The 20,206-nt window shown below is 36.6% G+C and overlaps 1 protein-coding gene across 3 annotated transcripts in view; it reads right to left on the bottom strand.

The window, feature by feature from the left end:
* Window positions 1-20,206, bottom strand: part of RNF13 (ring finger protein 13) — a 139,062-nt gene that overhangs the window by 18,769 nt on the left and 100,087 nt on the right. For all 3 annotated transcript variants that reach the window (XM_029214043.1, XM_029214042.1, XM_029214044.1), the window contains exon 8: window positions 10,694-10,787. In XM_029214043.1, the coding sequence (XP_029069876.1) occupies window positions 10,694-10,787 (94 nt within the window). The remainder of the gene's footprint in view (window positions 1-10,693; window positions 10,788-20,206) is intronic.

Consider the following 20,206-nt stretch of genomic DNA (forward strand, 5'->3'; position numbering starts at 1 on the left):
AGTAAAACTATGTATATTCGCAGATGACATGATCCTATGTATAGAAAATCCCAATGAATCCACAAGAAACCTACTACAGCTAATAAATTCAGCTAAGTTGCAGGTTACAAAATCAACATATCAGTTGGGTTTCTATACACCAGCAATATACAATCCAAAAAGAAAATTAAGAAATTAATTCCGTTTGCAATAGCATCTAAAAGAATAAAATACGTAGGAAAAAAATCTATTAACAAAGGAGGTGATAAGACTTATATACTCAAAACTGTAAGACATTGATGGAAGACACTAAAGAAGACCTAAATAAATAGAAAGACATCCCATTTTCATGGATTGGAAGATGTAATATTGTTAAAGTTTCAATCCTACCCTAAGCAATCTACAAGTTCAACACAAACCCTGTCAAAATTCCTACAGCCTCTTTTGCAGAAATGGAAAACTCAAACCTCAAATTCAGATGGAATTCGCAAGGGATCCTAAATAGCCAAAACAATCTTGGAAAATAAAGAACAAAGTTGGAAAACTCATGCTTCCCAATTTCAAAATGTAGTGCAAATCCAGAGTAATCAAAACAGTGTGGTACTGGCATAAGGACAGACATAGAGATTAATGGAACAGATTTGAGAGTCTAGAAATAAACCCATTCATCTATGGCCAATATTTTTGACAAGGGTAAAAGACCATTCAATGAAGAAAGAATAGTCATTTCAACAAATGGTGCTCAGACAATTGCATTTCCACATGCAAAAGAACAAAGTTGGAGCCCTACCTCACACTATATATAAAAATTAACTCAAAACTGATCAAAGACCTAGTATGGGCTAAAACCATAAAACTCTTAAAAGAAAACATGGGGGTAAATCTTTATGAGCTTGGAATTGGCAATGTATTCTTTTTTAATTTAATTTTATTTTTATATACAGCAGGTTCTTATTATCTATTTTATGGCAACGTCTTTTTTTTAACAGATCTTTATTGGAGTATAATTGCTTCACAATACTGTGTTAGTTTCTGTTGCACAACAAAGTGAATCAGCCATATGCATACACATGTCCCCATATCACCTCGCTCTTGAGCCTCCTTCCCACCCTCCCTATCCCACCCCTCTAGGTGGTCACACAGCACTGAGCTGATCTCCCTGTGCTATGCGGCTGCTTCCCACCAGCCAACTGTTTTACATTCGGTAGTGTACATATGTCGACGCTACTCTCACTTCGCCCCAGCTTTCCCCTCCCACCCCGTGTCAGGTCCATTTTCTATGTCTGTCTCTTTATTCCTGCCCTGCAACTAGGTTCATCAGTACCATGTTTTGGGGTTTTTTTTTAGATTCCATATATATGTGTTAACACAGGGTATTTGTTTTCTCTTTCTGACTTACTTCACTCTGTATGACAGACTCTAGGTCCATCCACCTCACTACAAATAACTCAATTTTGTTTCTTTTTATGGCTGAGTAATATTCCACTGTATATATGAGCCACATCTTCTTTATCCATTCATCTGTCGATGGACACTTAGGTTGCTTCCATGTCCTGGCTATTGTAAATAGTGCTGCAGTGAACATTGTGGTACATGACTCTTTTTGAATTATGGTTTTCTCAGGGTATATGCCCAGTAGTGGGATTGCTGGGTCATAAGGTAGTTCTATTTTTAGTTTTTTAAGGAACCTCCATACTGTTTTCCACTGTTCACAGCCATTGCACTGTTTTACATTCCCAGCAACAATGCACAAGGGTTCTTATTCTTCCACATCGTTGTCAATGTTCTTTGAAGCACAAAACCTTTTAATTATGATGAAGTCCAAATTCTCTATTCTTTTTTTGTTCATGCTCTTGGTGTCATAATTAAGAATACACTGTGGAACAGTATGGCAGTTTCTCAAAAAGTTAAACACAGAATTACCATATGATCCAGCAATACCTCCCTTAGGTACTTACTCAAAAAATGAATGCAGGAACTCAAATATACTTTTACACCAATTTTCAGTGTTATTCACAATGGCCAAAAGGTGGAAGTGACTCAAGTGTCCATCAGCAGATAAATGGATATACAAAATGTGGTAAATTCATACAATGGAATATTATTTGGTCATAAAAAGCAATGAAGTTCTGATACATGCTACAACATGGGTAATCCTTGAAAACATTATGCTAAATGATATAAGCTAGACACAAAAGGACAAATATTGTATGATTCCACTTACAAGAAATATCTAGAATAGGCAAATCTGTAGTGACAGAAAGTGGACGAGAGGTTATCAGAGACTGGTGGGAGGTGGGAATAGGAATTGTTTCAGAGATACAGAGTTTCCAGAATGATGAAAAAGTTTTAGAAATAGATAGTGGTGATATCTGCAAAAACACTGTGAATGTAATTAATACCATTGAATTGTACCCTTAAGATGGTTAAAATGACAAATTTTATGTTATATACCTACTTTACCAGAATAAGAAGAAATATTAAAAAAAAGAATCTGGACATAGATGTTACACCATTCCCAAAAATTAACTCAAAATGGATCATAGACCTAAATGGAAAAGGCAAAACTCTAAAACTTCTAGAACGTAACATAGAAAATGTAGGTGACCTTGAATTTGACAGTAAGTTTTTAGGTACAACACCAGAAAAATGAACCATGAAAGAAAAAAAGCCGATAGGAGGGACTTCCATTAAAATTGAAAACTTCTTCTTTGAGAAAGACATTGTTAGAGAATGAAAAAACAAGCCACACACTGGGAAAAAATGTTTGTAAAATACATATCAGATAAAGGCTTGGTATCCAAAATATACAAAGAATTCTTAAAACTCGAATAAGAAAACAACCTGTCTTAGTCCATTTGGGCTGCCATAACAGATACCACAGACTGGGTGGTTTAAACAACAAACATTTACTCCCCACAGTTCTGAAGGCTAGGAAATCCAAGATTAAGGGCTTGGCCAATTTGGTTCCTGGTGATCGCTCTCTTCCTGATGTGCAGATGTCTGCCTTCTTGCTGTATCCTCACATGAGAGAGAGATCATCTCTCTTGTGTCCCTTCAAGTACGAAGGCACTTAATCCCATGCATGAGGGCCTCATCCTCATGACCTAATGACTTCCCAAAGGCCCTACCTCCAAATATCGTCACACTGGGGATTATGGCTCTAACATATGAATCTTGGAGGAATACAAACGTTCAGTCAAGTGTACAACCCAATTAAAACGTGAGTAAAAGATCTCATCAAGAAGATATACAGATGGCAAATACAAATAAGCATATAAAAAGCTGCACAACATTGTATGTATGAGATACCACTACACACCTACTAGAATGGCTACAATACAAAACACTGACCACACCAAACGCTGGGGAGGATGTGCAGCAACAGAACTCAGTTATTTCTGGTGGGAAAGCAAAATGGTACAGCTACTTCGGAAGACAGTTTAGCGTTTTCTTACAAAGCCACACAGTGTCTTACCAAGCCACACAGTGTCTTACCTCATGACCCAGCTATCATGCTCCTTGCTGTTTACCCAAATGTGTTGAAAACTTATGTCCACACAAAAACATGCACACAAAAGTTTACTGCAGCTTGATTCTTAACAGCCAAAACCTGGAAGCAACTAAGATGTTCTTCAATAGACAATATGGAATAAACATACTTTGGTACAGACATACAATGGAGTATTATTCAGCAACAAAAAGAAATAACCTATCAAGCTACAAAAAGTCACGGAGGAGCCTTAAATGCGTATTTGCTATTCCAACTATAAGACAGTCTGCAACAGGTAGAACCATAGAGACAGTAAAAGATCAGCGGTTGCCAGTGGTTTGTGGGAAGGAAAGAGAAAGGGATGAATAGATGGGGCACAGGGGATTTTCAGAGCAGTGAAACTATTCTATATGATGTGGTAGATACATGACATTACACATTTGTCAAAATGCACAGAATTGTACAATGCAAAGAGGGAACTCTAATGCAGACTATGTACTTTAGTTAATAATATTTCAATATTTATTCATCATTTGTAACAAATGTACCACACAAGTGAAAGAAGATAATATTAGGAGTATTTTAAGAGGGGAGGGGCATATAAGAGCTCTCTATACTTTCTGCTCAATTTTTCTGTAAACCTAAAACTGCTCTAAAAATAAAATCTATTAAAAAAGAAAAATGTTTTTTAACAAAAGGCAGGGGCACTGTGTTATTCTAAATGTCAATGTCACAAAAGACAAAGGCTGAATAAAAAGTCCAGATTAAAGAAACCCAAAGAAATATGATAACTACATGCAATAAGTGATACTAGATTGGATGCTATACTAGAAGAAAAATTATTATAAAGGAACCTATTGGAACAAATGACAAAACTAGAAAAAGGAATGAATTAGATTAAAATCGTCCATCAACAAATTTCCTGAAGTTGGTGACTTAAATGCAGTACCACAAAAGAATCTCCTTATTCTTAAGAAATACACATGAAAATATTTAGACATAAAGGATCATGATGCATATAACTTACTCTCAAATTATTTAGATGAAAAATTTTATACACATACATACATATGTAGAGAAGGAGAGCAAAAATGATAAAGCAATAGGTTGCCTCCAAAAACTCATGTCCACTTGGAACCTGTGAATGTACCTTATTTGGATATAGGTTCCTTCCAGATGTAATCAAGTTAAAATGAGGTTACAATGGATTTGGGTGTTCTTATAAGAAATGGAAATTTAGACACACATATACACACAGGGTAAAAAGCCATGTGAAGATGGAGGCAGAGATTGGAGTTATGCTGCCACAAGTCAAGGAAAGCCAAGGACTGCCAGCAACCACCGGAAACAAGGAAGAGGCAAGGAAGACTCCTTCCCTAGATTAGGAACAAAACAACCCTGCCAACACTATGAGTTTGTAATTCTAGCTTCTAGAAATATGAGAAAATAAATTTCTATTGTTTTAAGCCACCTAGTTTGTGGTACTTTGTTATAGCAACCCTATGGAAGCTAATATAGTAAGTAATAGGTAAATCTGGGTAAAGGGTATATGGGTGTTTTTGGACAATTCATGCCAAGTTTTTTTGTCCTCTTAACAGACTCTTTCTCAGAACAAAAGTTTTTTTAACTTTGAAGCGAAGTTTTTCTAAGTTTGAAATTATTTGCCAAAAGGTTAAAGACAAATACAACCAAGGACTTGAACAGACATTTCTACAAAGAAGATAGACAAATGGCCAATAAGCACATGAAAACATGCTTAACATCATTAATCATTAGGGAGATTCAAAGCAAAACCACAATGAGATACCATGTCACATCCATTAGGGGATGAATATTATCAAAAAAAAAAACCCAGAAAATGACAGCATTGGCAAGGATGTAGAAAAACTGGAACTCTTGTGCAGTGCTGGTGGGAATGTAAAATGATGCAGGCACTATGGAAAATGGTATGGTGTTCCTCAAAAAATTAAACAGAGAATTACCATTTAATCCAGCAATTCCACTTCTGGATATATACCCAAAAGAATTGAAAGCAGAGACTCAGACAGATATTTGTACCTCTATGTTTATAGCAGCATTATTCACAATAGCACCCAGGTATCTAGCAACACATGAATGGATAAACAGTATGTGGTATACACACAGAATATTATGAATATTACTCAGCCTTAAGGAAAGAAATTCTGACACATAATACAACATGGATAAACCTTGAGGACACTATGCTAAGTGAAATAAGCCAATCACTTATTATTTTACTTACATAACGTACCTATAAAAGTCAAATTCATAGAGATAGAAAGCAGAATGATAGTTGCCATGGGCTGGTGGGAGGGGAAAATGGAGTTATTGTTTACTGGGTGCAGAGTTTCAGTTTGGGAGGGTGGAAAAGTTCTGGAGATGGATGGTGGTGATGACTGCACAACAATATGAATATAGTTAATGTCACTGAACTTTACACTTAAAAATGGTTACAGTAGTAACTTTTATGTTATGTCTATTGTACTACAACAAATACAATAGTTGTATGTATATGTTTAGAGGTACGGTGGCCTTGACAAGCTGATTTTAAATTTACATGGAAATTCAAAGTGTCAAAAATAACTAAAAATTGTTGAAGAAGAGCAAGGTGGGAGGACTAACTCGATCAGATATCAAGACTTACCATAAACCTATAGTAACTGAGGTAGTGTGGTATTGGTATAAGGACGACCAACAAGACCAACAGAAGTCCAGAAACAAACTCACACACACGGACACTTGACTGTGTCAGAGGTGACCAACACTGTGAACAGTGTATTTTTAATACTTAGCTCTGGGACAACTGGATACCCTTATACAAAATATCAAATTGGAAATAACTTAAATTGGGCCTCCATTTTACATAATCAATTTAGGTAGACTAAATACCCAAACATGAAAGGCAAAACTATAAAGCTTTCAGAAGATAATATAATAACTATGTGACCTTAGAGTACAGAAGAAGTTCTTTTAAAACATGCAAAAACACTACCATAAAAGAACTTTAGGGGACTTCCCTGGTCGTGCAGTGGTTAAGAATCTGCCTGCCAATGCAGGGGACACGGGTTCGATCCCTGGTCCGGTAAGATCCCACATGCCGCAGAACAACTAAGCCCGTGCACCACAACTACAGAGCCTGCACTCTAGACCCCGCGAGCCACAGCTACTGAGGCCACGTGCCACAACTACTGACGCCCGCGCACCTAGATCCCATGCTCCGCAACAAGAGAAGCCACCGCAACGAGAAGCCCGCGCACACCAACAAACACTAGCCCCTGCTTGCCGCAACTAGAGAAAGCCTGCACACAGCAACAAACACCCAATGCAGCCAAAAATAAATAAATAAATATATATATATATTAAAAAAGAACTTTAGTCCTACGAAAACATAAGCGACAAACTAGAAGACAGTTAAGACACAAAAAATCAGTGAAGAACTGATTCACCACACACCACAACTCCAGGGTGGGTTTGTGAGAACATCTGAAGAATTCCTCCTACATGTAAAAAGCAGGGGAGGATAACCCAACAGGAAAATGACATGAAAGGTGCTTCACGGAAGTGAAAATCTAGCTAGTAAATAAAAATATAAACAGGCACTTAACCTCACAGACGAGGAGGGAAATGTAAATTAAAACCACTATGAGCTATCTTTATAAACCCATTGGATTGGCTAAAATTTAAAGGGCTGTCAGTACAAAATATTGGTATATATGTGGGACAACAAGAACTCCTAAACACTATTGAGGGGAATATAAACTGGTACCATCATCACTTTGAAAAAAACTTGGTATTATCCAATAAAATTAAAGACATGTATATCCTAAGCCAGCTAATCTACTTCTAGGTATATACTCTAAAGACATTCATGCTCATATACACCAGGATATATGTACAAGAATGTTCTTAAAAGTATGGTCTGTAATGGCCCCAAACCGGGGAAACAAAACAGAACATTGAATATCGACTATACTTCAATAAAAAATAAATAAAAAACAAAACAAAAAACCCAAATGTCTATTAATAGTAAAATGGATAAATAATATATTTATACAAAGAAATAAAAGTGAATGAACTACATATACATGTAATAAAGTGGGTTAATTTCACCAAAAAAATTGTTAATAAAAGAGGCAAGGGGCTTCCCTGGTGGTGCAGTGGTTGAGAGTCCGCCTGCCGATGCAGGGGACACGGGTTTGTGCCCCGGTCCGAGAAGATCCCACATGCCACGGAGCGGCTGGGCCCGTGAGCCATGGCCGCTGAGCCTGCGCGTCTGGAGCCTGTGCTCCGCAACGGAAGAGGCCACAACAGTGAGAGGCCCGCGTACCGCAAAAAAAAAAAAAGAGGTAAGACCAAAAACGCAATTCAAAAATAGGAAAAATTAAATCGTATTGTTTTGGAATCCATACATAGGTGACAAAACTTAAGAGAAAGGCAATGAAACGATTGTCATAAGCCAGCATAGTGATTACTTCCAGTGAGGAGGAAAGGATTACAATCTAGAAGGGGACACAGTAGTTTCTGCTGCGATGCTAGTAATGTTCTGTTTCTTGAACTGGATGATTCCAGAAAAATGTCTTATATACTTTTCAGTATACATGTTATACTTCACGTTTTTTAAAAAATGTGAAGGTATGGTAAGGATAAACACCATACAGATGAACATGGCTAGAGAAAAACACACAGTTATGCTGATTGGTTCATAACTATGAACCTGAAAGGGAGGTTCAGGCTCCCAGGCAATGTTTTATATATCCCTAGTCCATCTGCCCATCTACTCTCCCAGAATAACATTTTATACCTTTCTGTTCTTAAACCTCCAAAATCTCCTCCCCCATCCTCAGCTTTCAGTTGATGATTGTGTTTCCTACTTCACTGAGAACAATGGAAGTAAAGAATATTTCCACAGCCTGACCATAAACACTACCAGGATTTTGCACCCACATATTCTACTTTCCCTTAGCTCAACTCTCCATGCTCCTATCTAAGGCCAATCCACCTATTTGTACACCAGATCCCATGCCTTCTTGCCTTCACAAAGACATTTTTATAGCAATTCTCCCACCTATCACCTACGTCATCAATTTCCTTCAGCAATATGCTATTATTTCTTAATGAAACTTCCCCTACCAGCTACTACACTATTTCTTTACTCCCCTTTGTAGTTAAGTTTCTTGAAAAAGTTGTCTATAGTTATAGAAGGAGTTTCCTCTCCTTCCATTCTCAAACCCACCACAATCAGGTTTTTGGACGGACCACTCTGTCAAAACTGTACATCATGATAATAACTTCTAATGGTCAATTAGTTCTCATCTTACTTATCTATCAGGAACATTTGACACAAGTTATCTATCACTCCTTGCTCCTTAGAGATCTGCATCACTTGGTTTCTGGTAAACCACTCCTTCTGATTTTCCTCTGTATAACTTAGTCACCCCTTCTCAGTCTCCACTGCTGATTCCTCTTCTTCCTTACTCAATGTTGGGATGCCCCAATATGTCTTTAGTATTCTGTCCATCCATACTCATTCTCTTGGTAATCTTATCCAGTCTTATGATTTAAACACATCTTTTTATATCAATACTTCCAGTTCAGACCTCTCTCTTAAACTCCAGACTCATTTAAATGTCTAGTGAACATGTGAAATTCCACATGTCCAACACTGATTTCCCAAATTTCCTCCCCAAACCTGCTCCACCATCCTTATTTCTATTTAAGGCAATGCCATCCTTCCAGTCACCGAGACCACAAAATCTGGAGTCATCCTTGTTTCCTCTCCCCGTAACTAGTCCATCAATAAATCCAGTACATTCCACCTTACAAATGTATCTAGAATCTAAGATTTCTTCACCCCCTCTACTGTTGCCACTCCAGTCCAAGCCACATGCATCTTTCATTTGGATTACTGTGACGGCCCCCATCTGGTCTCTGCTTACACCCCGACCCTCTGCATCCTATTCTTAACATAGCAGCAAGAAAGGCCCACTCAACTTTTAATTAAGATCTTATCTTTTCTCTGCTCAAAATCCTACAACGGCTACTTACCCTACTCAGAAGAAAAGCAAACTATGCATGCCCTTTTTAGCCTAGGACAATATCAACATCATTTATTTTACTCTTTTTTCCACCCTGGTTTTAGGAAACATAAAAATTAACATACAAAACAGAGCCTAAAAAAGTGATTCCTAAAGCCAGTCCTCAGATTGGTTTATGAATAACTTTTACTTAATCCGCACTGTATGATGATAGCACACTGCATTTTTACGAATGTCGTTATTTATTTTTTAACATGTGATTTTCCTATTTATTTGTTTTTATATATTTCATAAAATATGGTTATTATAAATGGTAGGTTTTTTAAACATTTTGTTACTTGGAAAAATAAAAAATTTGCAGAACTAAGTTTTTTTTATTGAAGTATAGGTTACAGAATTAAGTTTTAATGCCTTCTCTACTTCTCCTTCCCACTCTCTATGCATTTTCTCTGCTGAATTAAAAAACAGAACATTTTTACTGGTACAGAAATTGAAAATTCTGGGGACTACTGGCCAAAAAGATTTAGTAAGCATGTACCTACACTAAAAGCTCACCAAGCATAAGCAGGAGAAACTACATTGGCTAAAGTATTAGACCCATGCCCCTCCCCAGCTCTGTTAGTGCTGGCTGTGAGACATTAAATTTTTTGCCTTTCTGACCCACTATTTCCTCATATATAATGCCCATTATAGTACCCATTTCATAGAAATATGAAAATTAAATGAGATGATACATTTACAATATATTGACACATAATAGCTATCTACTGTGTTTAGTTAACACAACACTATAAACTATGTGTTTAATTACTGCAATGTTAATACAGTGGTGGTGTAGGGTGGGAGAGAGAGTGGGAGCAGACCACCCTGGTGGAGATAAGTATTTTACCTACTGATGTTTAGAACTTCTGGCACATGGGGATAATAAAAAGCATTTTGGTCAATTTCACTATTGTTTTTAAATTCTCTGAAGACCATGTACCCCCTTCTTGCCTTCACCAGGATAAACCACAGCAAAAGACCATCTTCCACATTCACCCATTCATTAACTGAGTGTTAGGCATAGGGTATGGCAAGGACTCAGAAGGTTGCATTAGAGTATAATCACCATGTACTATTAAATAAACTAAGGGTTTTTATTTAGAAAATAAAAATATTCACTTACCTTTTTTGAATTTATGTATAGGGAGCTTCTTAAGTTGATCTTTACGAAGTCTGTTTCTTCTAGCTCTATGTCTATCCTGGACAAATTTTGTGATCTAAAAATAAAAGAAAAAAAAAGGGAGTCAGATATTAAACATGCAAATAGAAAATGACCATTAAAATAACAAATGTCTTTTATGTTTCTAGATAGCTGCTACAAATCAATTCAATTTATTTAAACCCTAGTCATGAGACTATTAATTAAAATATCCATGATTAGTTATCATTAGTGATTAGTTAGCCCATAAATTATCCTTTGAATTTTTATTCAATGACCTAAATTATCTTTAATTTACTCTGACAAAAACATTATAAATAACATGTAACTATTTGTTGGCAAAAATATAAATGGTAGATTCCAGGTTACAAAGACTCCACTGGATCAAAAATGGGGGGGGGTGGAATTTCTGTAAGTTACAAACTGATAAAATTTTCAAACATAAACATGCACTAAACTGCACTTTCAGTGGTTCTAGCAGCAAAATGGACAGAACTAATACAGAACACCTGTACTATAAATATTCAGAAATATCAGATAAAATATACAAAATATTTTAAAGTATAAATTGCTATCCTTACAAGAATAAAAAGGAAGTCCATGGGACCAGAACCAAATGCCACAAACAAAGTCCATAACAGAAAATTCTGACAAATTTGACTACGTCAATGTTAAGGACTTCTGTCCCCAAAAGATACTGTTTAAAGATAAAAGACAGTTCACAGACTGGCAGAAAATATCCGCAAACTGCATATCTCATAAGGGATTTCTATCCAGAATACATAACGAATTCAAAATTCAGTAATAAGAAAACAAGCAACCCAAGAGAAAAGAATGGGCAGAATATCTGAATATACACTTTGCTACTGAAGATATACTACTGCTACTGAAGATGGCAGATAAGCACTTGAAGAGATGTTCAACATAATTAGTCAGGAGAAAAATGAAAATTCAAATCACAAATACGACTATATACCTATTAAAATGACTGAAATGAAAAAGACTGACTATACCAAGTGTTGGCAGGGAGGTAGAAGAACTGGCACTCTGATACACTACTGAAAGGATTGTAAAATGGTACAACCACTTTGGAAAATAGTTTGGTGGTTTCTTATAAATTTAAACACATATTTACCAAATGACCTAATCATCCCACTCCTACTTATATATAGTGAATAGAAATGAAAGTGTATATCCATATAACAACTTATATACAAATGTACAAAAAAGTCTATGTCAGCTTTATTTGTAATAGCCAAAAACGAGACACAACCCAAATGTTCATCAGCGGGTACGTGTATAAACAAAACTGTGGTATAGCCATACAATGGAATACAACTTGGCAATAAAAAGTAATGAATATCAATACATTCAATAACATATATGAATCTCAAAATAATTATTCTGAGAGAAGGAAGGCAGACACAAAAGAGTATGTAATTTATGATTCCCTGTATATAAAGTGGTAGAAAATGCACATTAATCTACAGTGACCAAAACCAGAGCTGTGGTTGCCCAGCAATGGTGTGGGGGGAGACATGAAGGAAAAATTTGGAAGAGGTGAAAGGGAGTGATTGTCACAGAGTATGGGGAAACTTTTTGAGCTGATCTGATATTTTATTATCTTAATTGCGGTGGTGGTTTCTCAGGTATACATACGTATGTTAAAACTTACCAAACTGTACAATTTAAATGTGCAGTTTATTAATATATTAATCAGTAGATGTTTATTTAAAAAATTTAACAGTAACCACTAGAAAAAAACAATATAAGCTTTCAAACTAGTAGGAAAAAGGGAGAAAGGGAGACAGAAAGAGAAAAAAAGTTGAGTAATCCAAATCTGTATAGTAGAAAAAAAAATAGAATAAAAAGTAAACAATAGAAATTAGTCCAAATCACAAAAATGCAAATGGGGTAATTCACCAGTTGTTTTTTTTAAAGAGTATATCATATTGGATAAAGAAAAAATTCCAACCATTCACAACACACAAGATTAAAACTTAATGACACATTAAGACAAAAGTAAAGGTAAAAAATACAGGGATAGATAAAATTATATCATGACAGTACTAAGTAAAAGTTGGCATATAAAGTAAAACAGGATATAAGTCAAAAATCATTAGGAAATAGTTATCACAATGATAAAAAGGACACTTCACCTAAAAAATAACAAAATTATGGGAGAAATACACAAATTCACAAGCTCAGTAATTTCTAGATCAAGCAGACCAAAAAAAAAAAAGTAAAGACCACAGACCTATGATGCCCAATATGGTAGCCATTATCTACATGTAGCTACTGAGCACTTGAAATGCGGCTGGTCTCAATTGAGATTTGCTGTAAAAGTATAAAATACACACCAGTTTGCAAAGACTTAGTACAAAAAGAATAAAACATATTTTATAATTATTTATATTAACTGAATGTTGAAATACGTTTTAGATTTATTAAGTTAAATAAATACAGTATTTAAGTTAATCTCACCGAAATATTTCCTTTTACCGTTTTTAATTTGGCTACCAGAAAACTTTAAATTACAATAAATGTGGCTCACAACATCGTTCTATTGCACAGCACTGCTTCAGAAAACAGAGGAGTGCGAAAAACCATGGACAATTGCAATTGAACAGTTCTGTGAATATACTAAAAACCACTGAACTATATCATTTAAATGGGTCAATTTTATATTATGTGAATTATATCTCAATAAAAGTATCTTTAAAATAATATAAAAGAAAGGAAAAAAAGACTGGACAAGACAAATACCCAAGCTCAAACTAATGGACATATATAAAACTTTGGACCCCACAATTCTTTTCACATATATGGTGGGGAATGTTTACAAAATTTAACAACAATTACCATGTCTCTTCACCACCTGGATTCTAAATAACTTGAAAATAAGATCATGAACTGGCAGATGGAAGCAGGTGGAGCACCTAACTCAGTGAAGAAAGAAATAGAGCCTTCTCCTTAACCACTGAATTAGACTGCCTTACCCACCCAGATATTGACAAAGACAATCAGGAATGGTGTAGGCCTTTCCCTCACCCTCCCCTAGAACTGCAGAACCAGTCCTGGAGGAGCTGAAGACAGGTTCACATCAAGAGAAAGATGAAGCTGAGCCAAGCATGCCCTAATTTATTCTTCCCAAATGTACCACACAGATAAGGTACTTCATCTCTCCTAAGACCAACTGAGTAGAAGAGTAGGGAAGGGCTAGGAGTATTAGTAACTGAGTTTCCCATTCACATGGATGGATACATCAAAGTGGTAAAGAAATATCCCACATAACAGTGAAAAAATTTTTCTCAATTTAAACCAAATTAAAATAAAAATATTCCTTATCAAAAGTAATGAGTTACATACAGCTAAAGTGATTGTTAAAGAGAAATTTATAACCTAAAGGCATATACTATAAAGAAAAATGAGTAAGTATTTAGCTGATCAACCTAGAAAAAGAAAAGCATCACATCCAAAACAAGTAGACAAAAGAAAATACTGCCAAGAGCAGAAATTCATGAGATAGATTATAAAGGAGAGTAAATACATTAGAATATAAGTCCCACTGGAATGTAAAATACTTGACATCAGGGATGTTTCCCCATTTTGTTCACTGAGGAAACTTCACACCCTAGAGCAGTGCCTAGGTTCAGAGGTGCAGAATAAATATTTGTTGAATGAAAGAAAAAAAAAACCTCAAAGTCCACTTTTCTGAAAGACAAACTTTACTTTTTGAATTTTATTTTATTTTATTTTTATACAGCAGGTTCTTACTAGTCATCAATTTTATACACATCAGTGTATACATGTCAATCTCAATTGCCCAATTCATCACACCACAATCCCCACCGCCCCGTGGCTTTCCCCCCTTGGTGTCCATACATTTGTTCTCTACATCTGTGGCTCAACCTCTGCCCTGAAAACCGGTTCATCTAGACCATTTTTCTAGGTTCCACATGCATGCGTTAATATACGATATTTGTTTTTCTCTTTCTGACTTACTTCACTCTGTATGACAGTCTCTAGATCCATCCACGTCTCAACAAATGACTCAATTTCGTTCCTATTTATGGCTGAGTAATATTCCATTGGATATATGTACCACCACTTCTTTATCCATTCATCTGTCAAGGTGCATTTAGGTTACTTCCATGACCTGGCTATTGTAAATAGTGCTGCAATGAACATTGGGGTGCATGTGTCTTTTTGAATTATGGTTTTCTCTGGATATATGCCCAGTAGTGGGACTGCTGCATTATATGGTAATTCTATTTTCAGTTTTTTAAGGAACCTCCATACTGTTCTCCATAGTGGCTGTATCAATTTACATTCCCAGCAACAGTGCAAGAGGGTTCCCTTTTCTCCACACCCTCTCCAGCATTTGTTGTTTGTAGATTTTCTGATGATGCCCATTCTAACTGGTGTGAGGTGATACCTCACTGTAGTTTTGATTTGCATTTCTCTAATAATTAGTGATGTTGAGCTTTTCACGTGCTTCTTGGCCATCTGTATGTCTTCTTTGGAGAATTTCTACTTAGCTCTTCTGCCCATTTTGGGATTGGGTTGTTTGTTTTTTTAATATTGAGCTGCATGAGCTGTTTAAATATTTTGGAGATTAATCCTTTGTCCGTTGATTCGTTTGCAAATATTTTCTCCCATTCTGAGGGTTGTCTTTTCGTCTTGTTTATGGCTTCCTTTGCTGTGCAAAAGCTTTGAAGTTTCATTAGGTCCCATTTGTTTATCTTTGTTTTTATTTCCATTACTCTAGGAGGTGGATCAAAAAATATCTTGCTGTGATTTATGTCAAAGAGTTTTCTTCCTATGTTTTCCTCTAAGAGTTTTAGAGTGTCTGGTCTTACATTTAGGTCTCAAATCCATTTTGAGTTTATTTTTGTGTATGGTGTTAGAGAGTGTTCAAATTTCATTCTTTTACATGTAGCTGTCCAGTTTTCCCAGCACCATTATTGAAGAGGCTGTCTTTTCTCCATTGTATATTCTTGCCTCCTTTGTCATAGATTAGGTGACCATAGGTTCGTGGGTTTATCTCTGGGCTTTCTATCATGTTCCATTGATCTATGTTTCTGTTTTTGTGCCAGTATGACATTGTCTTGATTACTGCAGCTTTGTAGTATAGTCTGAAGTCAGGGAGTCTGATTCCTCCAGTTCCATTTTTTTTCCAATACTGCTTTGACTATTTGGGGTCTTTTGTGTCTCCATACAAATTTTAAGAGTGTTGTTCTAGTTCTGTAAAATATGCCATTGGTAATTTGATAGGGATTGCACTGAATATGTAGATTGCTTTGGGTAGTATAGTCACTTTCACAATATTGATTCTTCCAATCCAACAACATGGTATATCTCTCCATCTGTTGGTATCACCTTTAATTTCTTTCAACAGGGTCTTATAGTTTTCTGCATACAGGTCTTTTCTCTCCTTAGGTAGGTTTATTCCTAGGTATTTTATTCTTTTTGTTGTAATGGTAAATAGGAGTGTTTTCTTAATTTCTCTTTCAGATTTTTCATCATTATTGTATAAGAATGCAAGATATTTCTGTGCATTAATTTTGTATCCTGCAACTTCACCAGATTCATTGATTAGCTCTAGTAGTTTTCTGGTGGCATCTTTAGGATTCTCTATGTATAGTATCATGTCATCTGCAAACAGTGACAGTTTTACTTCTTCTTTTCCAATTTGTATTCCTTTTATTTCTTTTTATTTGATTGCCGTGGCTAGGACTTCCAAAACTATGTTGAATAATAGTGGTGAGAGTGGACATCCTTGTCTTGTTCCTGATCTTAGAGGAAATGCTTTCAGTTTTTCACCATTGAGAATGATGTTTGCTGTGGGTTTGTCGTATATAGCCTTTATTATGTTGAGGTAGGTTCCCTCTATGCCCACTTTCTGGAGAGTTTTTATCATAAATGGGTGTTGAATTTTGTCAAAAGCCTTTTCTGCATCTATTGAGATGATCATACGGTTTTTATTCTTCAATTTGTTAATATCGTGTATCACATTGATTGATTTGCGTATATTGAAGAAACCTCGCATCCCTGGGATAAATCCCACTTGTTCATGGTGTATGATCCTTTTAATGTGTTATTGGATAATGTTTGCTAGTATTTTGTTGAGGATTTTTGCATCTATATTCATCAGTGATATTGGTCTGTAATTTTCTTTTTTTGTAGTATCTTTGTCTGGTTTTGGTATCAGGGTGACGGTGGCCTCATAGAATGAGTTTGGGAGTGTTCCTTCCTCTGCAATTTTTTGGAAGAGTTTGAGAAGGATGAGTGTTAGCTCTTCTCTAAATGTTTGCTAGAATTCACCTGTGAAGCCATCTGGTCCTGGACTTTTGTTTGTTGGAAGATTTTTAATCACAGTTTCAATTTCATTACTTGTGACTGGTCTGTTCATATTTTCTATTCCTGGTTCAGTCTTGGAAGATTATACCTAAGAACTTGTCCATTTCTTCCAGGTTGTCCATTTTATTGAAACAAAATTGCTTGTAGTAGTCTCTTAGAATGCTTTGTATTTCTGCAGTGCCTGTTGTAACTTCTTTTTCATTTCTAATTTTATTGCTTTGAGTCTTCTCTCTATTTTTCTTGATGAGTCTGGCTAATGGTTTATTAATTTTGTTTATCATCTCAAAGAACCAGCTTTTAGTTTTATTGATCTTTGCTACTGTTTTCTTTGTTGCTATTTCATTTATTTCTGCTCTGATCTTTATGATTTCTTTCCTTCTGCTAACTTTGGGCTTTGTTTGTTCATCTTTCTCTAGTTCCTTTAGGTGCAAGGTTAGATTGTTTGAGACTTTTCTTGTTTCTTGAGGTAGGCTTGTATAGCTGTAAACTTCCCTCTTAGAACTGCTTTTGCTGCATCCCATAGGTTTTGGATCGTCGTGTTTTCATTGTCATGTGTCCCTAGGTATTTTTTGATTTCCTCTTTGATTTCCTCAGTGATCTCTTGGTTATTTAGTGACGTATTGTTTAGCCTCCACGTGCTTGTGTTTTTTTTATGTTTTTCTCCCTGTAATTCATTTCTAATCTCATAGTGTTGTGGTCAGAAAAGATGCTTGATATGATTTCAATTTTCTTAAATTTACTGAGGCTTGATTCGTGACCCAAGATGTGGTCTATCCTGGAGAATGTTCTGTGCGCACTTGAAAAGAAAGTGTAATCTGCTGTTTTGGGATGGAATGTCCTATAAATATCAATTAAATCTACCTGGTCTATTGTGTCATTTAAAGCTTCTGTTTCCTTATTTATTTTCACTTTGGATGATCTGTCCGTTGGTGTAAGTGAGGTGTTAAAGTCCTCCACTATTATTGTGTTATTGTCGATTTCCCCTTTTAGAGCTGTTAGCAGTTGCCTTACATATTGAGGTCCTCCTATGTTGGGTGCATATATATTTATAATTGTTATATCTTGTTCTTGGATTGATCTCTTGATCATTATGCAGTGTCCTTCCTTGTCTCTTGTAGCATTGTTTATTTTAAAGTCTATTTTATCTGATATGAGTATTGTTACTCCAGCTTTCTTTTGATTTCCATTCGCGTGGAATATATTTTTCCATCACCTCATTTTCAGTCTGTATGTGTCCCTAGGTCTGAAGTGGGTCTCTTTTAGACAGCATATATATGGGTCTTGTTTTTGTATCCATTCAGCAAGCCTGTGTCTTCTGGTTGGAGCATTTAATCCATTCACATTTAAGGTAATTATCAATATGTATGTTCCTATGACCAATTTCTTGTTTTGGGTTTGTTTTTGTAGGTCCTTTTCTTGTCTTGTGTTTCCCACTTAGAGAAGTTCCTTAAGCATTTGTTGTAGAGCTGGTTTGGTGGTGCTGAATTCTCTTTGCTTTTGCTTGTCTGTAAAGCTTTTGATTTCCCATCGAATCTGAATGAGATCCTTGACGGGTAGAGTAATCTTGGTGGTAGGTTCTTCCCTTTCATCACTTTAAGTTCATCATGCCACTCACTACTGGCTTGTAGAGTTTCTGCTGAGAAATCAGCTGTTAACCTTATGGGAGTTTCCTTGTATGTTATTTGTCATTTTTCCCTTGCTGCTTTCAATAATTTTTCTTTGCCTTTATTTTTTGCCAATTTGATTACTATGTGTCTCGGCGTGTTTCTCCTTGGGTTTATCCTGTATCGGACTCTGCCCTTCTTGGACTTGGGTGGCTATTTCCTTTCCCATGTTAGGGAAGTTTTCGACTATAATCTCTTCAAATATTTTCTCGGGGCCTTTCTCTCTCTCCTCTCCTTCTGGGACCCCTATAATGAGAATGTTGTTGCGTTTAATGTTGTCCCAGAGGTCTCTTAGGCTGTCTTCATTTCTTTTCATTCTTTTTTCTTCAGTCTGTTCCGCAGCAGTGAATTCCACCATTCTGTCTTCCAGGTCATTTATCCGTTCTTCTGCTTCAGTTATTCTTCTATTGATTACTTCCAGTGTAGTTTCATTTCAGTTATTGTATTGTTCATCTCTGTTTGTTTGTTCTTTAATTCTTCTTAGTTAAAGACCTTCTTAGTTAGGTCTTAGTTAAACATTTCTTGCATCTTCTCGATCTTTGCCTCCATTCTTTTTCCGAGGTCCTGGATCATCTTCACTATCATTCTTCTGAATTCTTTTTCTGGAAGGTTGCCTATCTCCACTTCATTTAGTTGTTTTTCTGCGGTTTTATCTTGTTCCTTCATCTGGTACATAGCTCTCTGCCTTTTCATCTTGTCTATCTTTCTGTGAATGTGGTTTTTGTTCCACAGGCTGCAGGATTGTAGTTCTTCTTGCTTCTGCTGTCTGCCCTCTGGTGGATGAGGCTATCTAAGAGGCTTGTGCAAGTCTCCTGATGGGAGGGACTGGTGGTGGGTAGAGCTGACTGTTGCTCTGGTGGGCAGAGCTCAGTAAAACTTTAATCCGCTTGACTGCTGATGGGTGGGGCTGGGTTCCCTCCCTGTTGGTTGTTTGGCCTGAGGCAACCCAACACTGGAGCCCAACTGGGCTCTTTGGTGGGGCTAATGACAGACTCAGGGAGGGCTCAAGCCAAGGAGTACTTCCCAGAACTTCTGCTGCCAGTGTCCTTGTCCCCACAGTGAGCCACAGCCACCCCCCGCCTCTGCAGGAGATCCTCCAACACTAACAGGTAGGTCTGGTTCAGCCTCCCCTCAGGTCACTGCTCCTTCCCCTGGGTCCCGATGCGCACACTACTTTGTGTGTGCCCTCCAGGAGTGGAATCTCTGTTTCCCCCAGTCCTGTCAAAGTTCCGCAATCAAATCCCACTAGGCTTCAAAGTCTGATTCTGTAGGAATTCCTCCTCCCATTGCCAGACCCCCAGGTTGGGAAGCCTGACGTGGGGCTCAGAACCTTCACTCCAGTGGGTGGACTTCTGTGGTACAAGTGTTCTGCAGTCTGTGAGTCACCCACCCAGCAGTTATGGGATTTGATTTTACTGTGATTGCACCCCTCCTACCGTCTTATTGTGGC

The sequence above is a fragment of the Monodon monoceros genome, unplaced genomic scaffold (assembly GCF_005190385.1).
Source record: "Monodon monoceros isolate NGI ecotype Baffin Bay Population unplaced genomic scaffold, NGI_Narwhal_1 Super_Scaffold_11, whole genome shotgun sequence".
Classification (NCBI taxonomy): domain Eukaryota; kingdom Metazoa; phylum Chordata; class Mammalia; order Artiodactyla; family Monodontidae; genus Monodon; species Monodon monoceros.